Source organism: Syngnathus typhle, linkage group LG9 (assembly GCF_033458585.1).
Source record: "Syngnathus typhle isolate RoL2023-S1 ecotype Sweden linkage group LG9, RoL_Styp_1.0, whole genome shotgun sequence".
NCBI lineage: Eukaryota > Metazoa > Chordata > Actinopteri > Syngnathiformes > Syngnathidae > Syngnathus > Syngnathus typhle.
In genome coordinates, this window is record NC_083746.1 from 4,196,912 (window position 1) to 4,220,826 (window position 23,915).

Here is a 23,915-nt window from a genome sequence, read left to right on the forward strand (position 1 = left end):
TTATCAAACACATCTCCTCATCCAGCCTGTTGCAAATATACATTGTTGCATTAGCATCCCCCCCCACCCCACCCCCTCCAAAAAAAAGCACTGCATTGCTTTGCCAATGCAGTGCTGCTGGTGGGGGCACGTTTAATCGAGAAGTGCTGTTGCAGTGGGGGGCTACTGCTGCTGCAGTACGCACCAGGATGCCATCATGTAGTGCAGTGGTGGGCAACATGCGGCACATGGGCTATACAAGGGCCTGTGAGAGCGGTTCATCCAACCCGCGGGACCAACAAAACCCCGTGGGGGTATAAAAGCGTTCAATGTGGAAATGCTCATCCATATCATTAGTTTGCATCTTCAACTAGGTTTGGAGAACTTCATGCAAACTGAAATAAGGCCCTTCACCCATAACTCAATGTGTAACAACTATGTATTAACTATGTAATAACAGCTAGTTTGGGAAAAGTTGCAGCTGATGTAGTGTAGCTTGTTACCTGTCTCAAAAACTGATAGTAGATGTACAGAATAAGTTGGTCATCCCCCCCATCCCCACCCCCCCGTATGCCTGCGTGTGTGTACCTCTGCAATACTGCATACATAGTATTGCAGGGTCTGTCACAAATTACAAATCGGAAGCGCAATAAAGCAAAAAAGCCACACTTTGTGTGTGATAGGGATAACAAAGATGCCGCTTACCACTTGGATTCTTGTTTTTCTTGAGACTCTTGCCACAAAGACACTGCAGCATATGCGTTCCTTTGCTGAAAATGTTCCAAAGAAACCACATTGATTGATTTGGGCGAATCCAGTGGCTCAAACACTCGGAGAGAGATGAGATCCTTGCGGTTGCATAATAATAACAATAGTAACAATAATGACAACACAGTCCTCCGCGTAAAGCTTGGCAATTGTGTCATATAGGAAGAAGAAGGTGAAAAAACATATATCCTGTCTGTGCGAGGTTTCTCTCACGTGGCTTTATTCGTAACAATGCTGTGGTTTCTTCTTGTTCTTCTTCTCCTTCTTCTTCTTGTGGCGTCCTCAAGTAGAAAAGGTACTCTTTTAATTGCATGTGTCGCACCGGGGAGGAGACGCCAGCACGCACGCACGCACACACACACACACACGACACACACGCACGCACGCACACTACGCAACACGCACACAACTAAAACAATAAAAGACGCGGCGGACTTCTTCCGTGGAGGAGAGAATCATCGCCGCGTTGAGTTCATCACTCTGAGAAGCTGAGGAGGAGGTGGCGGAGGAGGTGGAGGAGGGTGGATCAGCACCGCGTCACACGCCAGGGGAGGATGCATCCTATGAAGACCCCCTTGCACAAGTCCAAATTCGCCCCCCTATAGTCACACGGCACCCATCGCAGTTTTGCACGTCTCTCTGCCAATCCCGCACCGCTGCGTCTCAATGCGTGTGGATCACCCGCGTGTCTGTATCAATGCCACGCTAACTCCCCCTCCCCTTCAAATAAATAAATAAATAATTTAAGTGGATAGATTTTTTTTTTCTCCTCTCCAGCCTGTGTTGGAAGGAGGAGGATGAAAAGATGAAGAAAGAGGAGGGGTCACTGTAAAGTCTGGGTGTCCATTACGTAAACACGTGGTTTGTGCCCCGTCATGTCAATGATGCTGCAAAGATTCATCCGATTCCGATATGCCAGTGAGTGTGAAGCGTAATCACAAAAGCGACAGGACCTGAGGAGGCAAACGTATGCTATGTTTTTTGGGTTTCAAAACAAAAAGGAACTCTGGGGAAAACGGAAGGACTTATTTCATTGGAAATAAAGCCCCCCAAAAAAGCACAGACTGTGAATTAAGTTGAAAAGTATTATGGTCTGGCTGAGGAACACCTTGCTTCTGCGAATGCATTGCATCATCCTTGTAAATTCCCGTTCTTCCATGTCACAGCTACTGGCATTTTTTTCCGCTTGACAAGTCTGCACGATTTCAATCAATATAGAGCATTTTCTGTGAAAGTTGGAAAAACTAACAACCCTGTTTTGAAAGAGTTGGGAGTTATAGGACCCTACAGTTAACTGTTTTCAAATGTAGAGAGTAAAAGTAGAAAGTTGTCGGAAAAAAGGTACAAAGTACAGATACCTGAAAATACAGTAAGAACTTATTTGTGGTTGGTTAAGTTCATCACTGTTGCCATCATAAAACTTTTAAAGAGGGAGTTAACCCCAAAAGGTCTTTGTATTATGTTCTGTGCAGCCCAACTACCGTATTTTCCGCACTATAAGGCGCACCTAAAAACCTCCAATTTTCTCAAAAGCCGACAGTGCGCCTTATAATCAGGTGCGCCTTATAGTGCGGAAAATACGGTAGTCGAAACATCGTGTTCTGATTAAAATTGCGTTTGTGGAATATGAGTAAAGAAGCAAAATCCACCCTTTTTTATCCACCTCAGGGGGCTGCCATTTTGCCACTTGCTGTCGAGTAAAAATGACATCACAGTTGCCAGGTTTTAGGTCACAACCAATCATGACTCACCGGTTTTCTGAAGCTTAGGACTTGGGACTTACACATACTGTTATTGACTTACTTGCACCTCCTATAGCTTCGAAGTTTCCGCCCCTGAGGTTGGAGCTTCTTTTGGACTAATAAAAGCGAAAGAAATTAAAAACCTTGCAGAGTTAGATGTACGACCTCAGGAACACAAGCTCAATATGTAACATGTTAATTAACAGTCTCTATCATGTAGCCTATTCTCCCAAGTGTCGATGGCATGAAAGAAGTATTTTAATGATAGCCTCCTTAAAGGATCAGCAGCATGCTGTTTGTGCACATCAGCAATAGTGTTGGGAATATTTATGATCCAACGCGGATAGTGAGAGTCTGATGGCAGTGAGGTGTGTGTGCCCCATGCTAAGTAGAACACATTTATATTTGTCATTTTTACACGAGAATGTGTCATTTCGGTAGGCCGGCCGAGCTCTACGATACAGATCAGTAAAATGTAAGAGATAGATAGATAGATAGATAGATAGATAGATAGATAGATAGATAGATAGATAGATAGATAGATAGATAGATAGATAGATAGATAGATAGATAGATAGATAGATAGATAGACAGACAGACAGACAGACAGACAGACAGACAGACAGACAGACAGACAGACAGACAGACAGACAGACAGACAGACAGACAGACAGACAGACAGACAGACAGACAGACAGACAGACAGACAGACAGACAGACAGACAGACAGACAGACAGACAGACAGACAGACAGACAGACAGACAGACAGACAGACAGACAGACAGACAGACAGACAGACAGACAGACAGACAGACAGACAGACAGACAGACAGACAGACAGACAGACAGACAGACAGACAGACAGACAGACAGACAGACAGACAGACAGACAGATAGATAGATAGATAGATAGATAGATAGATAGATAGATAGATAGTCTGATTGTTGTGTTCCATCCATCTCTGAGGACTCAAGGGTTTTGTGTCGCCCGTGGCTGTTGTTTGCACTGCATAAGAACATTCCTCAAAGGATCTCAAGGTTTTCCATCCCAGTCGAAAAGAAAGGTGCATTGTGTTAACTTGCCGGATCGTTAATTTGTAAAGGCACTCGGCTGAAGGTTGTGGTAAGTGCTGTCAATTGGTAGCAAATCTTGCAATACAACTAGTGGTTTTTTTTTTTATTTATCTGGCATTCCACGCTTTCCACCAGGTAGAACCATCCGACGTGGCAGTGTGGTTCTCCGGCTTCATGAATGGCAAGAGACGGTTTGACTGCCAAGGACTAAAAGAGGACCCGTCGATCATTCAGGGCAAAGCTCAGTTGGTTACGACTTGCCAATTTGTCATTCTCATTAGGGTACCAGTGAAAGACATGCAGTTGACTAGGATTGAGGTTTTAAGTTTTTTTTTTATATGAGTTCCCATCTTTCACAGACAGTACAAAACTGGAAAACATTGGACAATGTAACCAAGCATTGATTGTCTTCTTTCCCTGAAGAAACACAATGATTGCTTGGAGATGGGTGATTCTCTAGAAGTGTGGGCCAGAAGTCACATGAGAGCCAAAGAATAAACGATATAAATAAAAAGAATGAAATGATAAAAATAACGATATACGTATGCTTTAAAATAAACATTTTTGCTGTGTCCTCTAAATAAATAAAGATAATACGCTCAAACGTTAGTTCGCACGAGATTGTAATTTATAATAATTAATAATAAGAAGAATTTATTTTCATATTCAAACCGGTTCAGTACCTCCACACAAAGACATTCCAATTGCGTGTTGAAAAATTCTGAATACTGACCAACCCGTCCGCCAGAACGCCAAACATAATAAGCTAGATTTGTCCGGGCGAGAAAATGAAGCTGCACCTATTTTAATGGGTTCTAAAGTGATGAAAACACACCTCTGCTAAAAATTCTGAAATAACAGCCTGTTTTTCTTGCAGGTGTATTATTCTCACGAGGTCAAGTAGAGTCTGTGGAATCAGCACAAGCGGACAATCTTTCGACCTCGGCCTCTATGCATCCTTTGCATCGATCCGTCCACGCCAATGCAAAGTATCATTGCACCCTGGAGGATATTGTCTGACGATCTTGTCAGGTATCATTACAATACTTGCTTTTGATTGCCCCAGGCCGCAGCCGACAGGAAGTGCCCCCTTGTGTGCTGTAACAGCCTTTTTGCTTCAAACAGGAAAACCAGAGATAAATGGACGGGTTTAAGTTTTTACTGCGTCTTTACTCTTTTTTTTTTTTTAATTGAAGCATTGCTTACTTATTAGTCACATGCTGTCAAGCTGGCAGCTCTGCATTCATCTAAATTGAAACTATTAATTTACCTTTTTTTTTTTTTACCATGCACACCAAAAAAAGCATGGCTCAATAGTGGCAACTAAGATCCAATTGTTGATCAAGACACAAAAACCTGAACTAAAACCAAACATTAACATTTTTTTTTTGTAATATGTGATAATACCAGTAATGTCTCTAGCAGGGTTGCATACTTACAAATACTCTATGCAAGACTGTTTCAGGCATTTGGCGTGTGAGTCATGTAACATCATTTAACAACTAGATGTAAAAAAAGAAATACATTTGTACAACGAAACAATCCGATCAATAATGTTAACAAGACCTTGTTGTCTTCACAGCTTGCTTTTATCCTTCATTCGTTTCTTCCGCCTTAGTTTGATGGTGACATGCTTTCTGCTCTTTACCTCTGGTAACCATTTGGTTTCTTGGTCATGTTCACAAGATTCGCAACCCGCATGTGCAGCCATGGGCAGCCATCCGATTGATTGGATCCTGTAGAATCAACATAATAATCAATAGGGAAGCTATTTCCTATTCTTTCTTCCACCCATGATCCAGCAGAGTAGCTAACATCCATGTTGTGCTTTTATCCTAAGCTTGGGACAGATGGTCTTAAATTAGAATTGAATGGAACAAGGCTAGAATTTTCTATCCATCAACTCATCCATTTTATAAAGCGACTTTTTGTGAGAGGTAAGGTACACAACTTGACTGTTCAACAACAACTCAAAGGGCAAATCTAAACAAATAACCCCAAATTGGAACTTTGAGGCATCGCTGTCGCTTGGTACTCTGCTAATTTGTTATCCTCATAAGTCATTCCGCTGTTACGTAACTGCCGCTTCGGTCTGTTTTGTTTCATTATTTATAGCCTTTTATAACTGCAACCTATCTGAGTATTAAGAAAAAAATAGGCCAAACTTCCTGCATTCAGGGGGAAGTGCATCGTGTATGTGCCAAACTGTCATCAAAACAGCCACTTTTGGGGGTGGCGGGGGTGGGCACATAAAGCCTACTTCCGAGTCAAAGAATCCATCCCGGTGGAGCTCGACGGTATTAATGGAGAGTGCAGTGCGTCAGAGTCGTTTTCTATTCTGCCATCCATTAGTTGGCTTTAAAAACTGCTTTTGATGAATCAGGTAGGAAGGCTTTTCAGATTGGGTTAGAGTCAGGCTTGCCATTTGCTGTTACTCAAAGAGATATGTTTCTTTGGGTACAAGTATAGTTTCTGACAAAAATAGTTAACCTTAAAATGGTGGGATTACAGATGATTTGCCGATTACGAAAGCTGACATCATGCTTTTAATGTCATTGTGTAGTGAGAACGTCAACAAGTCGAGATCCCTTAAAGCAGAGTGGTTGGATGTCACTGATCTGCTTTTTATTGTTCTTAAAAAAGGTCCTCGCTCAAATACTGCTTATTTTGATCAAAAGATAAAGAATCTGGCAATCGATGTCAAAACAACAAGTGAAAAATATAACGTGTGGATTTCACCAAGCAGCCTGCTAAGCAGCTTCCTCTAAACAGGATGCCCTCATGGGATTTGTTACCTTAGTCACTTTCCATCACACGCACAAAAAAAAACTCCTTTATGGTGGTGACCTTGGGGAAATGCACTGACTCTTCCTGCTACTTGCTGATCTCGCTTGCATTTTGCCCCCAGGGGACCATTGAGGAAAATAAGAGCACTAACACTGCCATTTGTCTCAATCTGAGCACACCACTGAAAGCTGTACAAACAGTAAAAACATGAATGGCGATGAGTTAACAACCAGAATAAAAAAATAAGGTCAGGTTATAAATGTACAGTCTTTATTGTATTAGAGTGAATCGGGAGGGTTTCATGGAAGAGCTTAGTCCCAGGAGAAAGAAGTATACGGCTCCACCTTAGAGACCAGTTACATCCCCTATCCTTTGTGAATAGAACACCAAATAGGCTTCATTAACTTTAACCCTATTAGAATAGTATTGGCTTCTGACTTGCCGTAATGTAGAATAGTATTGGCTTCTGACTTGCCGTAATGTAATGTAATAAATAGAATTGAATAGAAAATTAGAAGGGAACAATAAAGAGATGAAAATAAAAGATCAACACTCTAAATAAATAAATACATAAATAAACAAATAAATAAATGAATGAATGAATGAATGAATGAATGAATGAATGAATGAATGAATGAATGAATGAATGAATGAATGAATGAATGAACGAACGAACGAACGACCAAATGAATGAATGAATGAATGGATAAATAAATAAATAAATAAATAAATAAATAAATAAATAAATAAATAAATAAATAAATAAATAAATAAATAAATAACAGACACTAGTGACACTACATTTTTCAATGAAAAACGGTGAAACTTGAGAATTTCAAGAGGAACCTTTGCGCGTATCCATTTGTTTCTTTTCGGCGGAGTTTAACGAGGCACCGGAAGTCGAAGGGAAGCCGCGGGTTTGATTTTACCGCAAAGAGAGGATTGCACGTCTGTCACAACTCAGCTGCATGTCCTACTGTTCTAGTTTTCATCTTAGCGATGACATCTGTTTGACATTTAGGGAACCTACGTAAAATAGATAAGTAAATAAATAAAATGAATCTTGACAGACTTCGAAAGCGAGTGCGGCAGTACATCGACCAGGTAACGTGGATGCTATGTGGAGTGTATCCAGCCTAGCTAGTGTTATCCTGCATTCAACCTACTGATCACGGCAAAGAAAGTGTAGATATGGTGCTTTTTCAAGCAGCATAACATTGTGCATTGTGAGTAATTCTTGGGATGTGTGTAATTTCAGCAACAGTACCAAAGCGCGCTATTTTGGGCAGACAAGATAGCAACTCTTTCTCATGGTAAGTTGTCGTCTTTGCTAGCCGGTGTCATCAAATATCAAGATGTTATCGAATCGGCTTAAATGTTTGTTTATCCTGTGACATCATTTAATCTAAACAATGACTGACCCACTTTACTCTCTTTCTCGTTTTGCACGCTATAGAAGACCCCCAGGACATCTACTGGCTTGCTCAGTGCCTTTTCTTGACATCACAATATCACAGAGCCTCGCATGCACTCCGCTCGAGGAAACTTGACAAGGTATGTCCAGCCTCATTGTACAGAATGTTTGGCCTGCTAAGTTTATGCCATAGAATGAAGTCTGTGATGAATGCATTGCAAAACATGTTCTTTTTCAAATGAGATACACCACTATTCACTTGTATTGTGACATTTGCCCATCCTTACACAGATGTATGGAGCTTGTCAGTATCTTGCTGCACGATGCCATGTAAGTAACTTTGACATATGGTGGAATTTCTAGAACCGACCACAATACTTAAGATTGTGCTGAATTGACTTGAGTTAAAGTGATACTGATCGAAAGTTTTGAAGTGATGAATGGGTGACTGTCTGTTTCTTCTAGTATGCCGCCAAGGAGTTCGAGCAGGCTTTAGATATTTTATCAGAGGAGGTAGGCTTTAAGAAGCTGCTGGACAGGAGTGTGAAGGAGGAGGTCGGGACACCAGAGGCAAACAATTGGGACATGTCGCCTGCCTCCGTAAGTCACTACATTCAATGCCTTGCTTCATTCTTGCCCCCCTCCGCCCGGTCCTCCCAAATAGTCAAATCCATTATGTGTCCATTGTGTGTTCATTGCTAAGTAGAAATTGTGATGTCAAACACCCACTTGTGCACATTCTACAGTGGACTGAGATTAGTGTTCATATTTCAGATCAGCAGCTCCATCTGCCTCCTGCGCGGCAAGATCTACGATGCCATGGACAACCGGCCATTGGCCACCTCCAGCTACAAAGAGGCCTTGAAACTGGACGTGTACTGCTTCGAAGCCTTTGAGCTTCTCACATCGCACCACATGCTGACAGCTCAGGAAGGTAAGAGAGGCATGGAAATGCAGTTGGAAATGGTTGTAATCCTATCTCCTGTTCCTTGTTCAACAGAGAAAGACTTCCTACACTCGCTCCCGCTGAGTCAGCAGTGCACAGAGGAAGAAGAGGAGCTGCTTCATTTCCTATTTGAGAATAAGTTAAAGAAGGTACTTGCATTATGCGTGCGGGATAGACTGGATCGGGCCGTGATTCGCAAAAATGCACGTATGATTGATGCTCATTGAAATGCATGTTAGTATGTTGTTGGCATTATCGCAGAACATGTACTTATGTCCAGAACTTAGGCTAAATAACTTCTTTTTTTTATGCAGTTCTTAAAGAAGTCTGTGTCTCGACTTGTCTTTGCTGCGACAGTACAACAAACCCAGTGACCTGGTGGTGCCTGCCATGGTCAACAATCTGCAGGACAACTTGGATGTGGTGGTGTCCCTGGCCGAGAGGCATTATTACAACTGTGACTTCAAGATGTGCTACAAGCTCACCTCCACGTTAGTCGACTTGCGCTCAGATTGTTCACGGTGGTTAAAGTGCCCTTAGCTCACTGTCTTTGCTTTTGTGTCTTTTAGGGTGATGGTCAAAGACCCCTTCCATGCTAACTGCTTACCTGTGCACATAGGAACACTAGTCGAGCTGGGAAAAGCAAATGGTAAACAGTTTTTTTACATCTGCAACATAACTTCCAAATTAAAACGCCCAATCGGTCACTCACTTTGGGTGAGAGGCCGGGGGACACCCTGGACTGGTCACCAGGTAAATGCTAACCCTAAATTGATTTGACCAAGCATATACAAACATAAATACACTCATTGTGCAATATTAGTCATTCCAGCAATGGAGTCATACGTCTCTTGTGTTTTCGTGTTTCTGTCTCTGTGTGTATTTTTCCCCACAGAGTTATTTTATCTATCGCACAAACTTGTGGACTTGTATCCCAACAATCCAGTAAGTGTCACTTCTCTCATCCCATTTTGATTGTCAATATTGAGCTAATAAAAAGACATTTCCAGGTATCCTGGTTTGCCGTCGGCTGCTACTATCTCATGGTGGGCCATAAAAACGAAAATGCCCGTCGCTACCTCAGGTGGTTGCCGGTGTGCAAGAACAAGGATGTTTCGGGTAAGGTCACAGGTGTTAGCCCAAGCTAATATTTGACTTTTGCCTTAGCAAAGCCACCACTCTGGAGAGGACGTATGGTCCGGCGTGGATCGCCTATGGTCATTCCTTTGCCATGGAGAGTGAGCACGACCAGGCCATGGCTGCCTACTTTACAGCCGCACAGCTGATGAAAGGGTATGCCCCATAACTTATGAAGATAGGATTTTCTCTGCTTTTCCTGAACCAGTGCCCTTGACTAAATAGAAGCAGTGCCCTGAGTTGCACGTGGTGCCTTCTGGGCAGCTCCTTATGACTGCCATCTCTGTCTTGCTGTTGACATTTTAGCACCTCCTGCATGTCAGACATGTTCATCTGTAAAGCTGACATTTATTCTGGGGTAGAAAATGGCAAAAGATGGAAAATTTGGAAAAATAAAAAAGAAAGTGATCCATCAAGGTTGTAACAAACTATGGAAAGCGCTTGTGGGTGGGTGTTTTAGATGGACTTAATGATACTTTATCATTTCAAATTTGCAGATTGTGGAAAATGTATAAAAATATGTAAAATATTGTCTGATATTTTTGTAACAATCCATTCATAAAAGAAAGGTCCCCCCTCCACCAAATTACCGCCCGGTACTCTCTTCAGTCGAGTAAATAAAGGCACCTGACAACTATACTCTATCCAGGTTGAATCAAATATTTCATTTTTATTATAAACGCATCGATTGGAAATTGTTTTGTAATATCGCTATTTATGATCAGTCTGTATCTTGTATGTCAATTCACAAAAGTGTAGTAGTGCCCCCTGTTGCTTTTGTCATGCACTGTGACTTAATAGCCTATAAATATGAGTCAGTCACAAGTTGTCGGGATTTTTGTCAATAACCAATTGATACGTCTTAAAAAGATTTTCTGACACCATCTTTTGGTCCGGTCCAGGTGTCATTTGCCAATGCTGTACATCGGTCTGGAGTACGGCCTGACGAACAACTCAAAGCTGGCTGAGCGCTTCTTCAGCCAAGCGTTGAGCATTGCTCCAGAGGACCCCTTTGTCATTCACGAGGTGGCCGTGGTTGCGTTTCAGAATGGAGAGTGAGTCTCACACACAGACACAGGGTTAAGTCTTGGGGGCAAACATTTTCCATGTTTTTTTTTTTTCAGATGGAAGATGGCTGAGAAGTATTTTCTGGATGCCATGGAGAAGATCAAAGCCATTGGGAACGAGGTAGCCATCTCTCTTAACAATTTAGAATAAACGACATTACCATTATTTTGAATTTTTATTTTTACATTATTTGAATTCTTAGTTTGTTTTATCCTGTTATTTCATTATTTCAGTAAAAAAAAAAAAAATCAATTTAAATGTAAATACATTATTTCATTTAAAAGTATTTTATTGCATGAATGATTATTACTGTTATATTTATTTATATTCTAATGTTACACACGTTTTGTCTCAAGGTGACCGTAGACAAGTGGGAGCCTTTACTAAACAACCTGGGTCACGTGTGTCGCAAACTCAAGTAGGTAACATGATATTATTCATGGTAAATTTGCTCTTGAATATCGGTATAATAAACTTTGGGTATGCATTTGCAGAAAGTACGATCAGGCCCTGGAGTACCACCGTCAGGCGCTGGTGCTGATCCCTCAGCATGCCTCCACATACGCCGCCATAGGATACGTGCACAGCCTCATGGGCGACTTTGAGAGTGCTATCGACTACTTCCATACGGTAATACTTTTTCAAATCTAATAAGATCAGCGGCCACTACATTCGGTCCAATTTATTAGTCAGGGCAACTGTTTTGAAATAAATAAAACATTCTCTCTCGCTTTCTCTTTCGCTCCTATAATTTTTCCCGTTCTAGGCGCTTGGACTCAAACGAGATGACACGTTTTCCGTGACAATGCTCGGCCACTGCATTGACATGTACATTGGTGAAACGGATGCCTACGAAGGTATATTGCACTTGTTTTTAATCTAGCTTGTTTAAAAATAAATTCCCGTAAGACAATTAGAAATACTGCATGTACAGTGTATTGAGTTTTTTTTTTATAATAAATTTAAATACGGTATTGTTTGAAGGTTTCTTTTCTATCATTGACATCCTTTTCCAAATTTGTGCCCGTGAAGTTACCGACATCGGCGACAAGGTCAAAGAAAGCGCCAATACGCAAACGCTGATGAAGGCAATCAACGCGACAGAGCTCACCGAACCGCTGGCATCCCCGCGGCTGGAGGACGCCAACGCTATGACGGTGGAGACGCCGTTGTCTCACCAGGACAAGATGGTGCTTGACGTGCCTCTACGTCTGTCCCTGACGCTGGAGTGCGACATGTACGAAAGCGACGTCATGTTGGATACCCTGTCGGACACCAGCACGTGATTTTGATGCAATGGGTTGTCATGGAGACACAACCCAGAGTGGAAGGTTCTGGAAGGCAATCCAGAGGCGTGTGCCTTTCAGGATCGATCACAAGACACCTGGACTTTGACGTCAAGTCTCTGGGAAGAAGCCTAGTTGTTTGGAGCCAACAACTACAACAACCTCAGAACTCAAGACTCGTCACTTTTTTAATGCTTCTCGTCTGTGGATTTTTCACCATGATGTAATACTTAGACGAAAATAAACGTAGACAAAGTTGCAAAAAAGTCTATTCAATAAATGAATTTTAGCACATAAGTGTGAAGATTTTAGTACATAAGCATGTGCGTGTCTGTGTGAGAGAGAAGACATATTTGGCATGTAAAGGTTCAGTGGGAAATCAGACCTCTGTTCTTTCTTACAGTCATGTCACTTGCATTACATTTCATTTTGATTTGTAATATGTTCTTTTCTTTCATTAATAATGATCAAGTGTTTGTCAGTGTTGGCTTTTCGTAATAAAGTACATCACGCCATCTTGTAAAAAACAGAATTCTAGAAAGTCTTACTTCCATGGACAAAAAGTTGTTGTGGCCCATTATTCTTTTTGTATGCATTCCTCCTCAGAGAAATAACAGCCTTAACATTCTCTCCAAAAAAGCTTTATTTAGCTGTTTAACAGCAACAACGAGCAATTACTATACCACTTGGTCACTATATAGGGCGTATTATATTATTGAAACTGTTTTGATTCTTTTTACATGTGTTTCTGTACAAGAGCCTTTAAGATGCTTAACAAAGACAAAAATAAATACAATTTTCCTTCATGACGACTTGCTTAATACGAATTAAAACGGCCTTGTTGCTCGCGTCCCATCCTCTCGCGATATGTGCATGTCCTCTCGCGAGCGCCCTGCCAGCTCACGCAGAGTCCTGTCCGCGCACGGAGATGGAGCGAGATGAGGTCTGAAAAGGAGCAAATGTTGGAGACTAAGGACAAGGGCGTCGTGGAAATAAAGTTGAGGGACAACTCGGGAGACCAGGACAACATTCCCAAGCAGAAAGAAGAGAAAAAGGAGGTTTTTACGAAGGTACGATGAGGTCTGGCGAGCAGTCTTCTGTGATATTATTTACGATGTAGGGCAACATGGCGGACGGCGTTTCAGCACCATGGACAGAGACACACCAAAACGTTTGTTTCCTCCAAATGCGTAATTCCATGTAACTTATTGTTTGATATTTTGAATTAATGGGCTCATCTCCATTATAAAATTAATAGTTACTCGCCTCTTTACCCTGTTAAGACACTGCTTACCTTATTATAGCACTATATAACATGTACATGTGGTTATAGGTCCAAATACTGTGCTACAATGGCAATACGTTATGGATTGCACACTACAGCAGCAAAAAAATAAAAACTTTATTCAATATGAGGAATAGTAGGGGCGTGACAACAAAACTTAAATCCTTTTATTCCCCCCTGAAAGACCAATGCCGCCAGAAAGAGATGAAACAAAACAGTGTTTCAAAATTGCCAATATATTAAGAAATAAGGACGTTATGACATCCGAATGTATATAATGTATTTTAATAAAAATATATAAATTCATTAATTTTCTTAAAATGAGTAGCTGTTATGTGTTTCACTGATGGACAGGTGGTCATTCGAAGGCTCCCACCTCACCTGACCAAGGAGCTGTTAGAAGAACAACTCAGCCCGCTTCCTTCGTTTGATTACTTTGAGTTCTTCCCTGCTGATCAAAGGTATCAATACATAACGCTTACATATACAGTAAATACAGTATATCATTCCGCATTACATTCATGACCTCCTTTCTGTTCGTAGTCTGTACCCACATTTGTTCTCCAGAGCCTACATCAACTTCAAAAACCAGGATGATATCCTTTTGTTCAGAGATAGATTCGATGGCTACGTCTTCATTGACAACAAAGGTGAATGTTATTTTCTTTCTTCAATACCGCTCTGTGTTTTCTTATTGAGGCACTGGGCAAAATGGTGGAGAGGATCCAAGTATTTGACTGCTTGATGCTTACAAACATTGCTAATGGCCAACAGAAGCCTCCCTGAACCCTCTCTGTTAATTTTCTGTCAGGTATTTTGAAAGAGTTAAGCTAGTATGTCAGATATAATAGGAATGTGAAAATGAACTTATTCATTCAAGTAGTTGGGCATCCGTAAAAGACCGCAGGCTAGCCACAATTTGTGAAACTATGATTTTCAATACGCTGATGATAGTTTTGACAGAATCTTTTGATTTTCAAACAGGTCAGGAGTTCCCTGCTGTGGTAGAGTTTGCTCCCTTCCAGAAAGTCTCCAAAAAGAAGCTAAAAAAGAAAGATGCTAAATCTGGAAGTATCGAGGAAGGTAATGTAAGCAATACGGTATCCCACAATCAGATGTTAAAACTGTTTCTGTTAAAGTAAACAAAATTGCTTGATTCAACACCACACTCTTGTAATTTGTTGGTGTCATTACTTTATTGTCACATCCTCCCTTAGATCCAGAATACAAACGCTTCTTGGAGAACTACTCATGCGATGAGGAGAAGTCGATGGCCAACCCTGAGACCCTTCTGGGGGAAATTGAGGCTAAAACCAAAGAGCTTATAGGCAAGTGAGGCTGTCCCTTCCACTGCCTATGAAGAGTAAAAAAAAAAAATAACGTCTATATACATGAAATAATGTTCTATTTTCAATCTGATGTCTGTTGTTTAATTTTTAGCCAAAAGGACAACACCCCTGTTGGAGTACATCAGAAACAAGAAAATGGAAAAACAGGTATGGCAACAAAAAACTAATAATTTTACCTCAAAGAGAAAAACAAAGCACTCGCGTCCTTCCAGCGAATACGAGAGGAAAAGCGTGAGGAGCGACGGCGGCGAGAGTTTGAGAAGAAGCGACAGCGAGAGGAGGAGAAACGAAAGCGACGTGAAGAGGAGCGGCGCAAACGGAAAGAAGCTGAGAAGCAGAAGAAACTCACAGACAAAGACATCAAAATTAAGGTAACAATTTTGCCCTTATTGCACGGGTATCTCCTGACCTGAAGCGATACTTTGTCTTCATTCACCAGCTGCTGAAGAAAAGCGACAGGGACGATGACATGGACTCAGACCACGTCAAAGACAAAAGTGAAGTCGGGGAAATGGAAAGGGAGAAATGGGAGAAAACGGCTGGACAGATGAAGTTAAAGGATTCCAAGGAAAAGTAAGAAATGTCATCCATCCATTTTTTTTTTGTACCTTTTCTCTTCATTTGAGTTGCCGGTGAGCTGGAGCCTATCTCATCTGACTTTGGGTGAGAGGCAGTGAGCATGCAAATCTCAAAAGGTGCCTTGTGCGAGACTTCAGCAAACCTTGTTTTAACTTCTAGGTCAGTCAAAACACAGAACTCTCGTCAAATTTGCAAAAATTACGGAAAAGATGAATTTGTGAATGCCAAACCAAGACATGGCGGGTCTTCCCTGTAATTTTTTGTACGGCTTTTTTGTGTGATAGTGAGGAGAAACGCAACCGTATGTGAGCTATAGAAAAGGAAATAATAGGTCTTTATTGCATCCCGGGGGGCTTTGTCCTTTTTTCCCCCCTCAAGTCATCTGGGCATAAACTTCAGCTCACTTAAGTCCTCAATGATGAAAAGTATTTTATAAAATGTATGGTTCAGTAAGTGCAGTGTTTGCAACTTCTTCACTAGAAGTCAGCCTGAAAGTGACAAGGAGCAGCAGCAGTGCCGAAGGCAGCGAGACAAGGAGCATCGCGGGAAAGATGACGACAGGAAGCGTCAGAGGCACCACTATGACTCTGACAAGTTCACGCGGCGCAAAGACGAGACCAAGTGGGGCAAGGGCTACTGCCAGGACCGCACCAAGAAGGAGGGCCATCACCACACCTACTCCTTCTGCCCTGATAGCGGCGACCAGCAGATGAAAGAGGACAGGGAGGAGCTGGCAAACAGAAAGGAGCGCCTCCGAAACAAGGTGAGCGAGAAGGTGAGCATGCGAGGGATTCATTGGATGATTTTTTTTTTCCTGCTCTAAACTTACAACAAATGGATATACTTATTTGGATTGATCAACGGTCAACATCAAATCCTCCAGAGCTACTGTAAATCTAAACTTCATGTCGAAATGGGTCTCTGATCATTTTGGCAGTTAAGTTGATGTTAGCGGAAACGGGGTATCGGAAATTTTGGGATGAGGAAACTGTCGACCCAAACCACTTGGTGGAAACATGACTATTTTGTCTGCAGGACCGCCCGGCCATGCAACTGTACCAGCCTGGCGCGCGAAATCGCAAGGCTGGAAAAGGCTATGACTGCATGCCAGTAGGCCACTCGCCCGAAGGAGAGGTGGCGGGATGCTTCGAGGTGGTCGCCATGGCAGCGGTGCAGGACAAAGCATATGACAACAGCAATGATGAACACGGGCAATTGTAAAGAGAATAATAGGGTTTCAAACCAATCATCATATTTATCTTCTGACTGTGTACATAACATTAAATTATTTTCGATACATTCCACTACGTTTGAATTGTATAAATGAATGGCACAAGGCTACACTTTTACTGTGGAATGAAAATCATATGGTGAACTGCATTGACTATATTGACGAAAGTGGGAAATGTGTGGATGTTGATACACCTGCACCCCCTCACAGGTGCGCCACCTAGTGGCAAGGGTATGCTTGTATTAATCTTTGCTGTGCTTGTGGGAACGTTTTAGCTTTCATCCGTGTCATCCAAAGCAAAGCATTACGATTATCATTCAATGGACATTTCTATAAGAAACGACCGAGAAAGTGAAGTATTTTTTATTCTGATGCAGAAAACTTAACTCTAATATGCTTTTAGGCAATCTTGTTTTACCCCCCCACGTACTTTGCACATGAGAAAATAAATGTCATGTGAGAGACTTACTGATTTTCAGTCTAATTTGGAAACTGCAGCACGAGGATCTCTCTCTCTCTCTCTCTCTCTCTCTCTCTCTCTCTCTCTCTCTCTCTCTCTCTCTCTCTCTCTCTCTCTCTCTCTCTCTCTCTCTCTCTCTCTCTCTCTCTCTCTCTCTCTCTCTCTCTCTCTCTCTCTCTCTCGTTCTCTTTAAATCTACTTAGCTATCAAACTAGTTATATATTGTATCTATGTGTGTATATTCAACTTGATATTTTTGTTTATGATTTAACCTGTTATTTGGGGACTTGAGTTTTTGGGGGCCGTATCAAGCACCTCATTGGTCAATCCACTCGACGTGTGACGTCATCACGTACCCCTACGTTGTACACAGTTTAGTTCCGGTCTCCCAAAGGTAAGAGAGATCTAACAAACAATACGAAATTCGTGTCTTTTCCTCACAAGCGGCGAAAAAAAGCACATTTTAATTTTCTCTTCATGCAACTCTACATATTGTCATTACGTGTGATAATCTAGTGACCGTATAATGTCAACAAGATCAACCAAAATGAGTGAATTGTGACTTCTACGTTTGCTGCACAGTCCAAGTTTTCGGTAGAAGTCAAACCGTTTTCTCGCTTTTACGGATTTACGCATATACTTATGAACAGGGCAAATTCAGACATTTTTATTCAACACAGCTTGTATACAGTAACATCAAATTATGTAATCCTAAATGGCTGTAATGTTATGCAATGTCTTTGTTGTAGTAGCAAACCAGCATGAGTCTTAAATAAGACGACTATGTTTTTAAACCTGGAATAATTTGGTGTACACGTCATTCACAGTTGCCTAAATCTCAGTAAAAACTTAAGTTTTAAATGTATGACAATCTGAATGAGTGAAAAGTTCTAAACTGGTAAGTGAACTGCAAAATCTGCTGTCATGAAGTTGTTTCACGCTAGTTAAGGTTTGTTGCTCTTTGTCATGACGTGTTCATTGCCTCCTTGTACTGTTAAGGTAGCTGTAAGTAGACCGCCAACCATGGTGCTGAACCCCGTCATCTCCAAACTAGCTGGTAAACTGGTTGTGTTGGCGAGCTCGTCTCCGCGGCGACTGGACATCCTTCGCAATGCTGTAAGAGTCAGGATGGAAATTGTGCCAACTTGTGTTGTCTCCTCTCATCTCCCATCTCCCGCCTCACTTTAGGGCCTGCGCTTTGAGGTGGTCCCATCCTGGTTCAAAGAAACTCTCGACAAGCAACTGTTCAAAGCACCTCAGCAGTACGCTGTGGAGACGGCCAAGCAGAAGGCACTGGAGGTGGCGAGGAGAATGCCCTGTGTGAGTTCACTCATTGTCTCTTACTGTATATGCTTTTCTTTTATTCTGCGGGAGGCGTTTCTAAGACTGTGGAGCCTGTTGGACAGCAACATTAATGGGATTTTTCTCCTACTTGTGTTTTAGAACCACCTTAAAACTCCAGACATAGTGATCGGTGCAGACACTATTGTGGTAAGTATTTGTTTTCAAAGTCAGTATTATTTTACTGCATATTATTCGTATAGACAGGTGCATGAAACATTTGTGGTCTTGTTCTGAAACTAGGTTTGTTAGAGTTTTGCTCACTCTAACTTATTTTTGCAAGAACCACACAAGTAGACAGTATGCCCTTTTAAACACCTGCAGGCGGAGAGTCACAGCGATGATCGAATGAGGTCTGGGTCAGGCCTCTTGCAAGAGCATATTTATTGAGAACAAGCAGGGTGGGGGTGACATTGGACATGTTTGGTGGTCAGCTCAGCAACTGGTTAATCAGTGCGGAGGGTCCCAGCTCATTGTTGTACAAGGTCGTGGAAACAGAAACTAGTGGAGCATTTTAGATGACTAACTAAGCAAGAATGTTTCCACACCATTTGGAAAGTTTCAACAACTGAATGGTTAGAGTCAAGGAAAGGTAAAAGGTTTAAACAAAGTTAATAATTCTAGTCTACATTCCAACATAATCATACGATCAAGATCATCTGTAAACCCTAACAAGGTTGGTGTTTGCTGCTCATTCATATCCTCACTCACCTACCTCATGCACATTTATACGCTGTGTATAAAGATATATATATTTTTTATTTCAAATATACTTCCGCAGACAGTTGATGGCATGATTCTTGAGAAGCCACGCGACAAGCAAGATGCATACAGGATGCTCTCGAGGTAAAGTCTTTAAATAGATAGATGGATATATTCTCATATTGATTATGATTCTCTCCTGTTTTCTTGATTTAGTCTGAGTGGCAAAGAGCACAGTGTCTTCACAGGCGTCGCCATCGTGCTCTGTTGTCAGAAATCAAGTAAGATGCATTTAATGAGGCAACAAGGCAGACGATTTGCAGATAGCCTATTTAAACTCAAATAATGAGAATGAGTCTCAATGTATGTTTCGACTGTTGCACATCAGTATAAATCACAGGATGATTTATAATCCAGTATACTTCACTTCTCATCCCTAGTTGTAGGGTTCTATTTCAAAAGGGTTATGGGACTGGATAGAATGCTAACAGTTTTTTTATAATGCTGGGATAATATGTGTAATGCAAGAATGTCATTTTTCCATGCTATGCATTACATAAATTTTATCATGATTTTTTTTTTCCTCATTCTTTTTCTCTCTCGTGACATACTTTTTTTTTTTTTTTTACTTTTCCTCACCTGAGATGAAGAGGATTATCAGATAGTTGAGTTTTATGAAGAAACCAAGGTGAAGTTCGCCGACCTCTCGGAGGACATGCTGTGGGAGTACATTGACAGCGGTGAACCCATGTGAGTGTGATCATGTAAGAAGAACTTTGGACTTTGATGTCAGTGTTTTTAGCTGCTTTAAGTTCCATCCGCCAGACATATTTTACATACAAATCGGGCCAACCGGGTTTGTTTGGGGTCGTGAACTGGATTACATTATCAGTAAGTGAGGAACGCAATATCTTATTCTTTTAAATTCTTTCATTTCCAAAGACATATAATTCTAATATTATTTGACCATCATAGTACAGACATTTTACATACAAATCATGCCAAGCAGGGTCTGCTCGGTCCGCATCTAGATCTGATGTACATTTTCAGTAAAGAAAAGATTTTGCTGTTTCTAAATGTCTATATCCGCTTAAAAAACATGAGTTTGTAATGAAAAGTAATTATTTTATGATGTGTTATCAACACTTTGGAAACTTGATATGTTCATTTGGAGTTCTAGTGGAGCCCCGTAAGAAAATTAGTTCACTGAATTGCAAATTATACTAGACACAATACTGTGTAGCAACGTAGACAAATCATAAAAATCAAAAGTCCCAATTGTCTTTTTTGTTTGTTTCTTTCAGTATACTGACAACAAAATGTGCATGTGCGTGTGTCCTCGTGTGTGTTAGGGACAAGGCGGGCGGCTATGGCATCCAGGCTCTGGGTGGGATGCTGGTGGAGTACGTGCATGGAGACTTTCTCAACGTTGTGGGTTTCCCCCTCAACCACTTCTGTAAAAAGCTGGACCACATTTACAACCAAAGAGGCAGTTGCCACGGCGACACTGTTCCAGTTCTGCCAAATCATTCGCTACCTACCGCTTCATCTACACACGTGGTAGTTCCTGAACATCAGGTAAGCATTTACAATGCAAACATTTTTTTTAAAAATTGTAAATCATTTATAAGAGGTGTCCTCTTGAAGGTGGTCAACAGCTCATCTGGGCATTCTGAGAAAATACCACCAGCTACTGCCACTAGGGGGCAATTCAATGAATGTGAGGACAGTGAAGAAGCCAAAGAGGACCTCCAGAAAATCATTCAACTGATGGATGGATTCAAAGCCTCCAAGGTGAAAGGGGATCAATACTTTCAAGTATTTTTCACACAGTTGACTCTTGCCAATAAGTTGTAACTGAGTTAAATGATAGTAATGCAAGTATCAGGTGCTATTGATTCACTACGAACTAGTTTGCTGTTCAAAGAAGTGCTACTTGATTTCTAGGGAGGTGCATTCAATATACAATCTGTACCACAAACAACTCTTCCAGGCACTCTTTACCGCTTCCAAGTTGGGCGTATTTGACTTGCTCCAGCGCAGACCAGCGATGGATGCGGTCCAGGTGGCCCAGGAGCTGCAAACATCCGTCAAGGGAACAGAGCATCTGCTTGAGGCATGCCTCTCGCTAAAACTCTTAAAGAGCACAAGTTAGTCAACATTTTGCATTCTGATCACCTCTGTAATGGAGATTTCAAGAACAACAATTAGATGTTTGTGGTTTTGAGGAGGCTCATGTTTTGTGAAAATGTTGACAGCTGATGCCATGTCAGACTTCCTACAATGCATTCTGTAAGACAATAATTCTGATTTTTTTTTTTCTTTTTCTCCTTCCAGACTGTAAGACACCGTCATACGAGAACACAGAGCTGTCCAAACGCTTCCTGCTGTCCGACGCGCCATCGTCCCTGCTGGGCCACTTGGCGCACTGCAACGACACCGTGTGGCCACTCTTCAGCCACCTGGAGAGCGCCGTAAAGGAAGGCGTCCACCAGCACCACAGGGCCTTCTGCAGCAAGTCTGAGGACTTATTCCAAGTTAATATGCCAAAGAAGGACTCATCATCTTTAATCCTTTAAATTCTAATGATAGATTTTTCCGCAAAGGACTCAATCTACAGGAGCCAGGAGGTGAGGCTGAGGTTCATGAAGGCCATGCACTGTATCGCTCAAGTGACCGGCAAAGCGGTGGCAACAGCTTTTGACCTGTCTGCCTTTAAGAGTGCCTGTGACCTCGGAGGTGAGAATGCGTACAACTTCTTGGACTCGAGGCTGACGATATTAACGATATCTCGATAACATTTTTTAATTGACAAAACCCCTCAACAATCCACTTTCTGATGATTTTCACTTTGTCTTGAAATGAATGCTAACAACCGACAAGTAATCATGTCTTTTTTTTATTATTATTTTTGGAAGGCTGTACAGGTGCAATGGCATTGGAACTCGCAAAAGCTCACCCGGGGATGTCCGTGACAGTGTTCGACTTACCGACTGTAGTTGAAATGAGTCCTCGTTTCCTTCCACCGTGTACTAAAGAAAAGGTCACATTTGTTGCAGGTATTGTTATTGTTATTATAGCTTGGATCAAACAGACCACTATCGTGAACGCTAATGGGGCTCTGTGCTTGTGACACGAATAGGAGACTTCTTCAAAGATGCCTTACCCAAAGCGGACTTGTACATCCTTTCGAGAATCCTTCATGACTGGTCAGATGACAAAGTGAACCTCTTGCTCAGCAAAATTGCAGACGCATGCACGCCAGGTACGTTTCACAATGTTTGTTGTACAAGAACATGTTAGCAAACTAACATTATTTCTCAAATATGACAATAAAGACGACTGCATTTGTTGTCGTGCATGCAAAGGAGAGTTAGCAAAAAGGTTCTTCAGTCGGACGGGCTTTTTCTTTTTTAAATATTGACCTTTCCTTATGTGTAAAAATGTAAACATGACCACCAACGCAGAAGGAACTCAGAAGAAACCAGCAAGCTTTTGCCAATTGGGATGTTATGTTAAATCCACTCTTTTATGTCGTTGCTCACTTAAAAAAAAAAAAAAAAAATCCAGCTTCTAATGCAAATGGAATGCGTTTGTGATGTGATGCGGGTGCAGAAAGCACAATATTGAGGAAACACAATTGAGATGGTGCAGAGTTTACGGAAAACAAAAGGGCCCCCTCGTGTCAGTTCATAGACAAATTTGTGGAAATTTCAAGGATGTTCTTTAACTTTCTCTTTTGGTGAATCCCTAGTTATCAGATTTCAATCCTAAGAATCAACTTCAAGACTACTGTTTAAAAATGCACTCGTGCTGTTAGGTTGTGGCCTGCTGCTGAGTGAGATTTTCCTGGACGAGGATAGAACAGGGCCAAGTCGCGGGCTGCTCCAGGCCCTCAGCATGAGCGAAGGCAGACAGAGGAGCGCCGACGAATACGCTCTGCTTTTGAAGGGCCACGCCTTTGTTGCCACCGCTATCAAACAGACGGAAAACCTGCTGGATGCAATGCTCTGCATCAAAGTCTGACCCCCGCTTCAACACTCCAAAGGTCTGCCAGCCTTAACCACAAGCACAAACTACCCCAAACGCCATTGCAAGTCCCAAATTCCGATTAAATGGTCTTCTCACCTACAGTAGAATATACTTTCAGGCAGTATTGAATGAACCCAGCATTTCTAATTCAACACAAGATCAAATGTGATGGTCTGCGCAACTCAGATATGCATTATTTCTAATAATGATAATATGTATCACCTTTAGACCATATTTAATACTCTGTGCTCTTCCATTGTACTGAAACTAGACCATTTAATTTATGTGCATTTTTTTTTTTTTTAAATTCACATTTGGAAGATGCCTGATTCTGGTCTGAAGATTATTACATTAAATGTGTTATTCTGCAATAAATTTTGTAGAAATGTTCTGAATAGATGTGTGTTTGAATTCATTTAACACTTATTGCAGGCTGTGCTGTTGTCATTGCTGAGACCATGTTGGATGAGTGGTCCACCTACTCAACCCTGCAGTCTTTGAACATGCTGGTCCAAACTGAGGGCCGAGAGAGGACGCAGCGGGACTACGCTGCCTTGCTAAATAAACACGGCTTCGGAAACACACGTGTGGTTCGCACGAGGAACTTCCTCGATGCTTTGCTTGCCATTAAAATGTAACAAAAATGAGAGAATTTTTGATCATCTATTTTCATTCACTTGCTTGAACCTATTCTTCCATTTCAAACTTTGTGACAGACAACATCAATGTAATCC

The 23,915-nt window shown here is 41.5% G+C and overlaps 4 protein-coding genes across 6 annotated transcripts in view; 3 read left to right on the plus strand and 1 right to left on the minus strand.

Moving 5' to 3' along the window:
- The window catches only part of fgf14 (fibroblast growth factor 14), a 61,708-nt gene extending 60,713 nt beyond the window's left edge, over nucleotides 1–995 (minus strand). The window contains exon 1 of the mRNA XM_061287024.1: nucleotides 685–995. Coding sequence (XP_061143008.1) covers nucleotides 685–775 — 91 coding nt within the window. The 5' untranslated portion in view covers nucleotides 776–995. The remainder of the gene's footprint in view (nucleotides 1–684) is intronic.
- A 6,241-nt stretch (nucleotides 996–7,236) lies between these two features.
- Nucleotides 7,237–13,008, plus strand: cdc16 (cell division cycle 16 homolog (S. cerevisiae)). The gene is made up of 18 exons (XM_061287619.1): nucleotides 7,237–7,455; nucleotides 7,610–7,664; nucleotides 7,808–7,905; nucleotides 8,057–8,095; nucleotides 8,231–8,365; nucleotides 8,540–8,699; nucleotides 8,766–8,860; nucleotides 9,069–9,202; nucleotides 9,281–9,360; nucleotides 9,607–9,656; nucleotides 9,722–9,795; nucleotides 9,879–10,004; nucleotides 10,751–10,903; nucleotides 10,973–11,036; nucleotides 11,273–11,334; nucleotides 11,411–11,546; nucleotides 11,683–11,773; nucleotides 11,949–13,008. Exons 1-18 carry the CDS (start codon nucleotides 7,408–7,410, stop codon nucleotides 12,200–12,202), a joined length of 1,854 nt encoding a protein of 617 aa, XP_061143603.1. The 5' UTR covers nucleotides 7,237–7,407; the 3' UTR covers nucleotides 12,203–13,008.
- A 119-nt stretch (nucleotides 13,009–13,127) lies between these two features.
- upf3a (UPF3A regulator of nonsense mediated mRNA decay) lies at nucleotides 13,128–17,077 on the plus strand. The gene is made up of 10 exons (XM_061287262.1): nucleotides 13,128–13,272; nucleotides 13,842–13,948; nucleotides 14,031–14,137; nucleotides 14,472–14,570; nucleotides 14,705–14,815; nucleotides 14,928–14,983; nucleotides 15,049–15,207; nucleotides 15,276–15,409; nucleotides 15,896–16,178; nucleotides 16,451–17,077. The coding sequence occupies exons 1-10, from the start codon at nucleotides 13,141–13,143 to the stop codon at nucleotides 16,634–16,636; spliced, it is 1,374 nt and encodes a 457-aa protein (XP_061143246.1). The 5' UTR covers nucleotides 13,128–13,140; the 3' UTR covers nucleotides 16,637–17,077.
- Nucleotides 17,078–17,449: 372 nt separating this feature from the next.
- asmtl (acetylserotonin O-methyltransferase-like) lies at nucleotides 17,450–23,853 on the plus strand. 3 transcript variants are annotated; one of them, XM_061287456.1, is made up of 16 exons: nucleotides 17,474–17,500; nucleotides 18,106–18,222; nucleotides 18,295–18,426; nucleotides 18,550–18,597; nucleotides 19,229–19,293; nucleotides 19,366–19,430; nucleotides 19,794–19,899; nucleotides 20,502–20,727; nucleotides 20,797–20,943; nucleotides 21,143–21,299; nucleotides 21,487–21,686; nucleotides 21,756–21,888; nucleotides 22,068–22,208; nucleotides 22,292–22,414; nucleotides 22,970–23,197; nucleotides 23,614–23,853. In XM_061287456.1, exons 2-15 carry the CDS (start codon nucleotides 18,130–18,132, stop codon nucleotides 23,173–23,175), a joined length of 1,842 nt encoding a protein of 613 aa, XP_061143440.1. In that variant the 5' UTR covers nucleotides 17,474–17,500; nucleotides 18,106–18,129; the 3' UTR covers nucleotides 23,176–23,197; nucleotides 23,614–23,853. The 3 variants fall into 3 exon arrangements, with proteins under 3 accessions (XP_061143438.1, XP_061143439.1, XP_061143440.1); XM_061287454.1 differs by having other exon boundaries at nucleotides 17,450–17,500; nucleotides 20,502–20,943; XM_061287455.1 differs by lacking the exon at nucleotides 22,970–23,197 and having other exon boundaries at nucleotides 17,450–17,500.
- Nucleotides 23,854–23,915: the final 62 nt, after the last annotated feature.

What these genes read in the sequence shown, in the direction of transcription:
- cdc16 (XM_061287619.1), top strand. Translation starts at nt 7,408, where the DNA reads ATGAATCTTGACAGACTTCGAAAGCGAGTGCGGCAGTACATCGACCAG. An exon ending in TCAAAGCCATTGGGAACGAG is followed by an intron (nt 11,037 to 11,272) that starts GTAGCCATCTCT and finishes TTTTGTCTCAAG; the next exon opens with GTGACCGTAGACAAGTGGGA. An exon ending in TGAAACGGATGCCTACGAAG is followed by an intron (nt 11,774 to 11,948) that starts GTATATTGCACT and finishes GTGCCCGTGAAG; the next exon opens with TTACCGACATCGGCGACAAG.
- upf3a (XM_061287262.1), top strand. Translation starts at nt 13,141, where the DNA reads ATGAGGTCTGAAAAGGAGCAAATGTTGGAGACTAAGGACAAGGGCGTC. An exon ending in TTAAAGGATTCCAAGGAAAA is followed by an intron (nt 15,410 to 15,895) that starts GTAAGAAATGTC and finishes CTTCTTCACTAG; the next exon opens with AAGTCAGCCTGAAAGTGACA. An exon ending in AGGAGCGCCTCCGAAACAAG is followed by an intron (nt 16,179 to 16,450) that starts GTGAGCGAGAAG and finishes TTTTGTCTGCAG; the next exon opens with GACCGCCCGGCCATGCAACT.
- asmtl (XM_061287454.1), top strand. Translation starts at nt 18,130, where the DNA reads ATGGTGCTGAACCCCGTCATCTCCAAACTAGCTGGTAAACTGGTTGTG. An exon ending in GAGTGCCTGTGACCTCGGAG is followed by an intron (nt 21,889 to 22,067) that starts GTGAGAATGCGT and finishes TATTTTTGGAAG; the next exon opens with GCTGTACAGGTGCAATGGCA. An exon ending in AAAGGTCACATTTGTTGCAG is followed by an intron (nt 22,209 to 22,291) that starts GTATTGTTATTG and finishes TGACACGAATAG; the next exon opens with GAGACTTCTTCAAAGATGCC.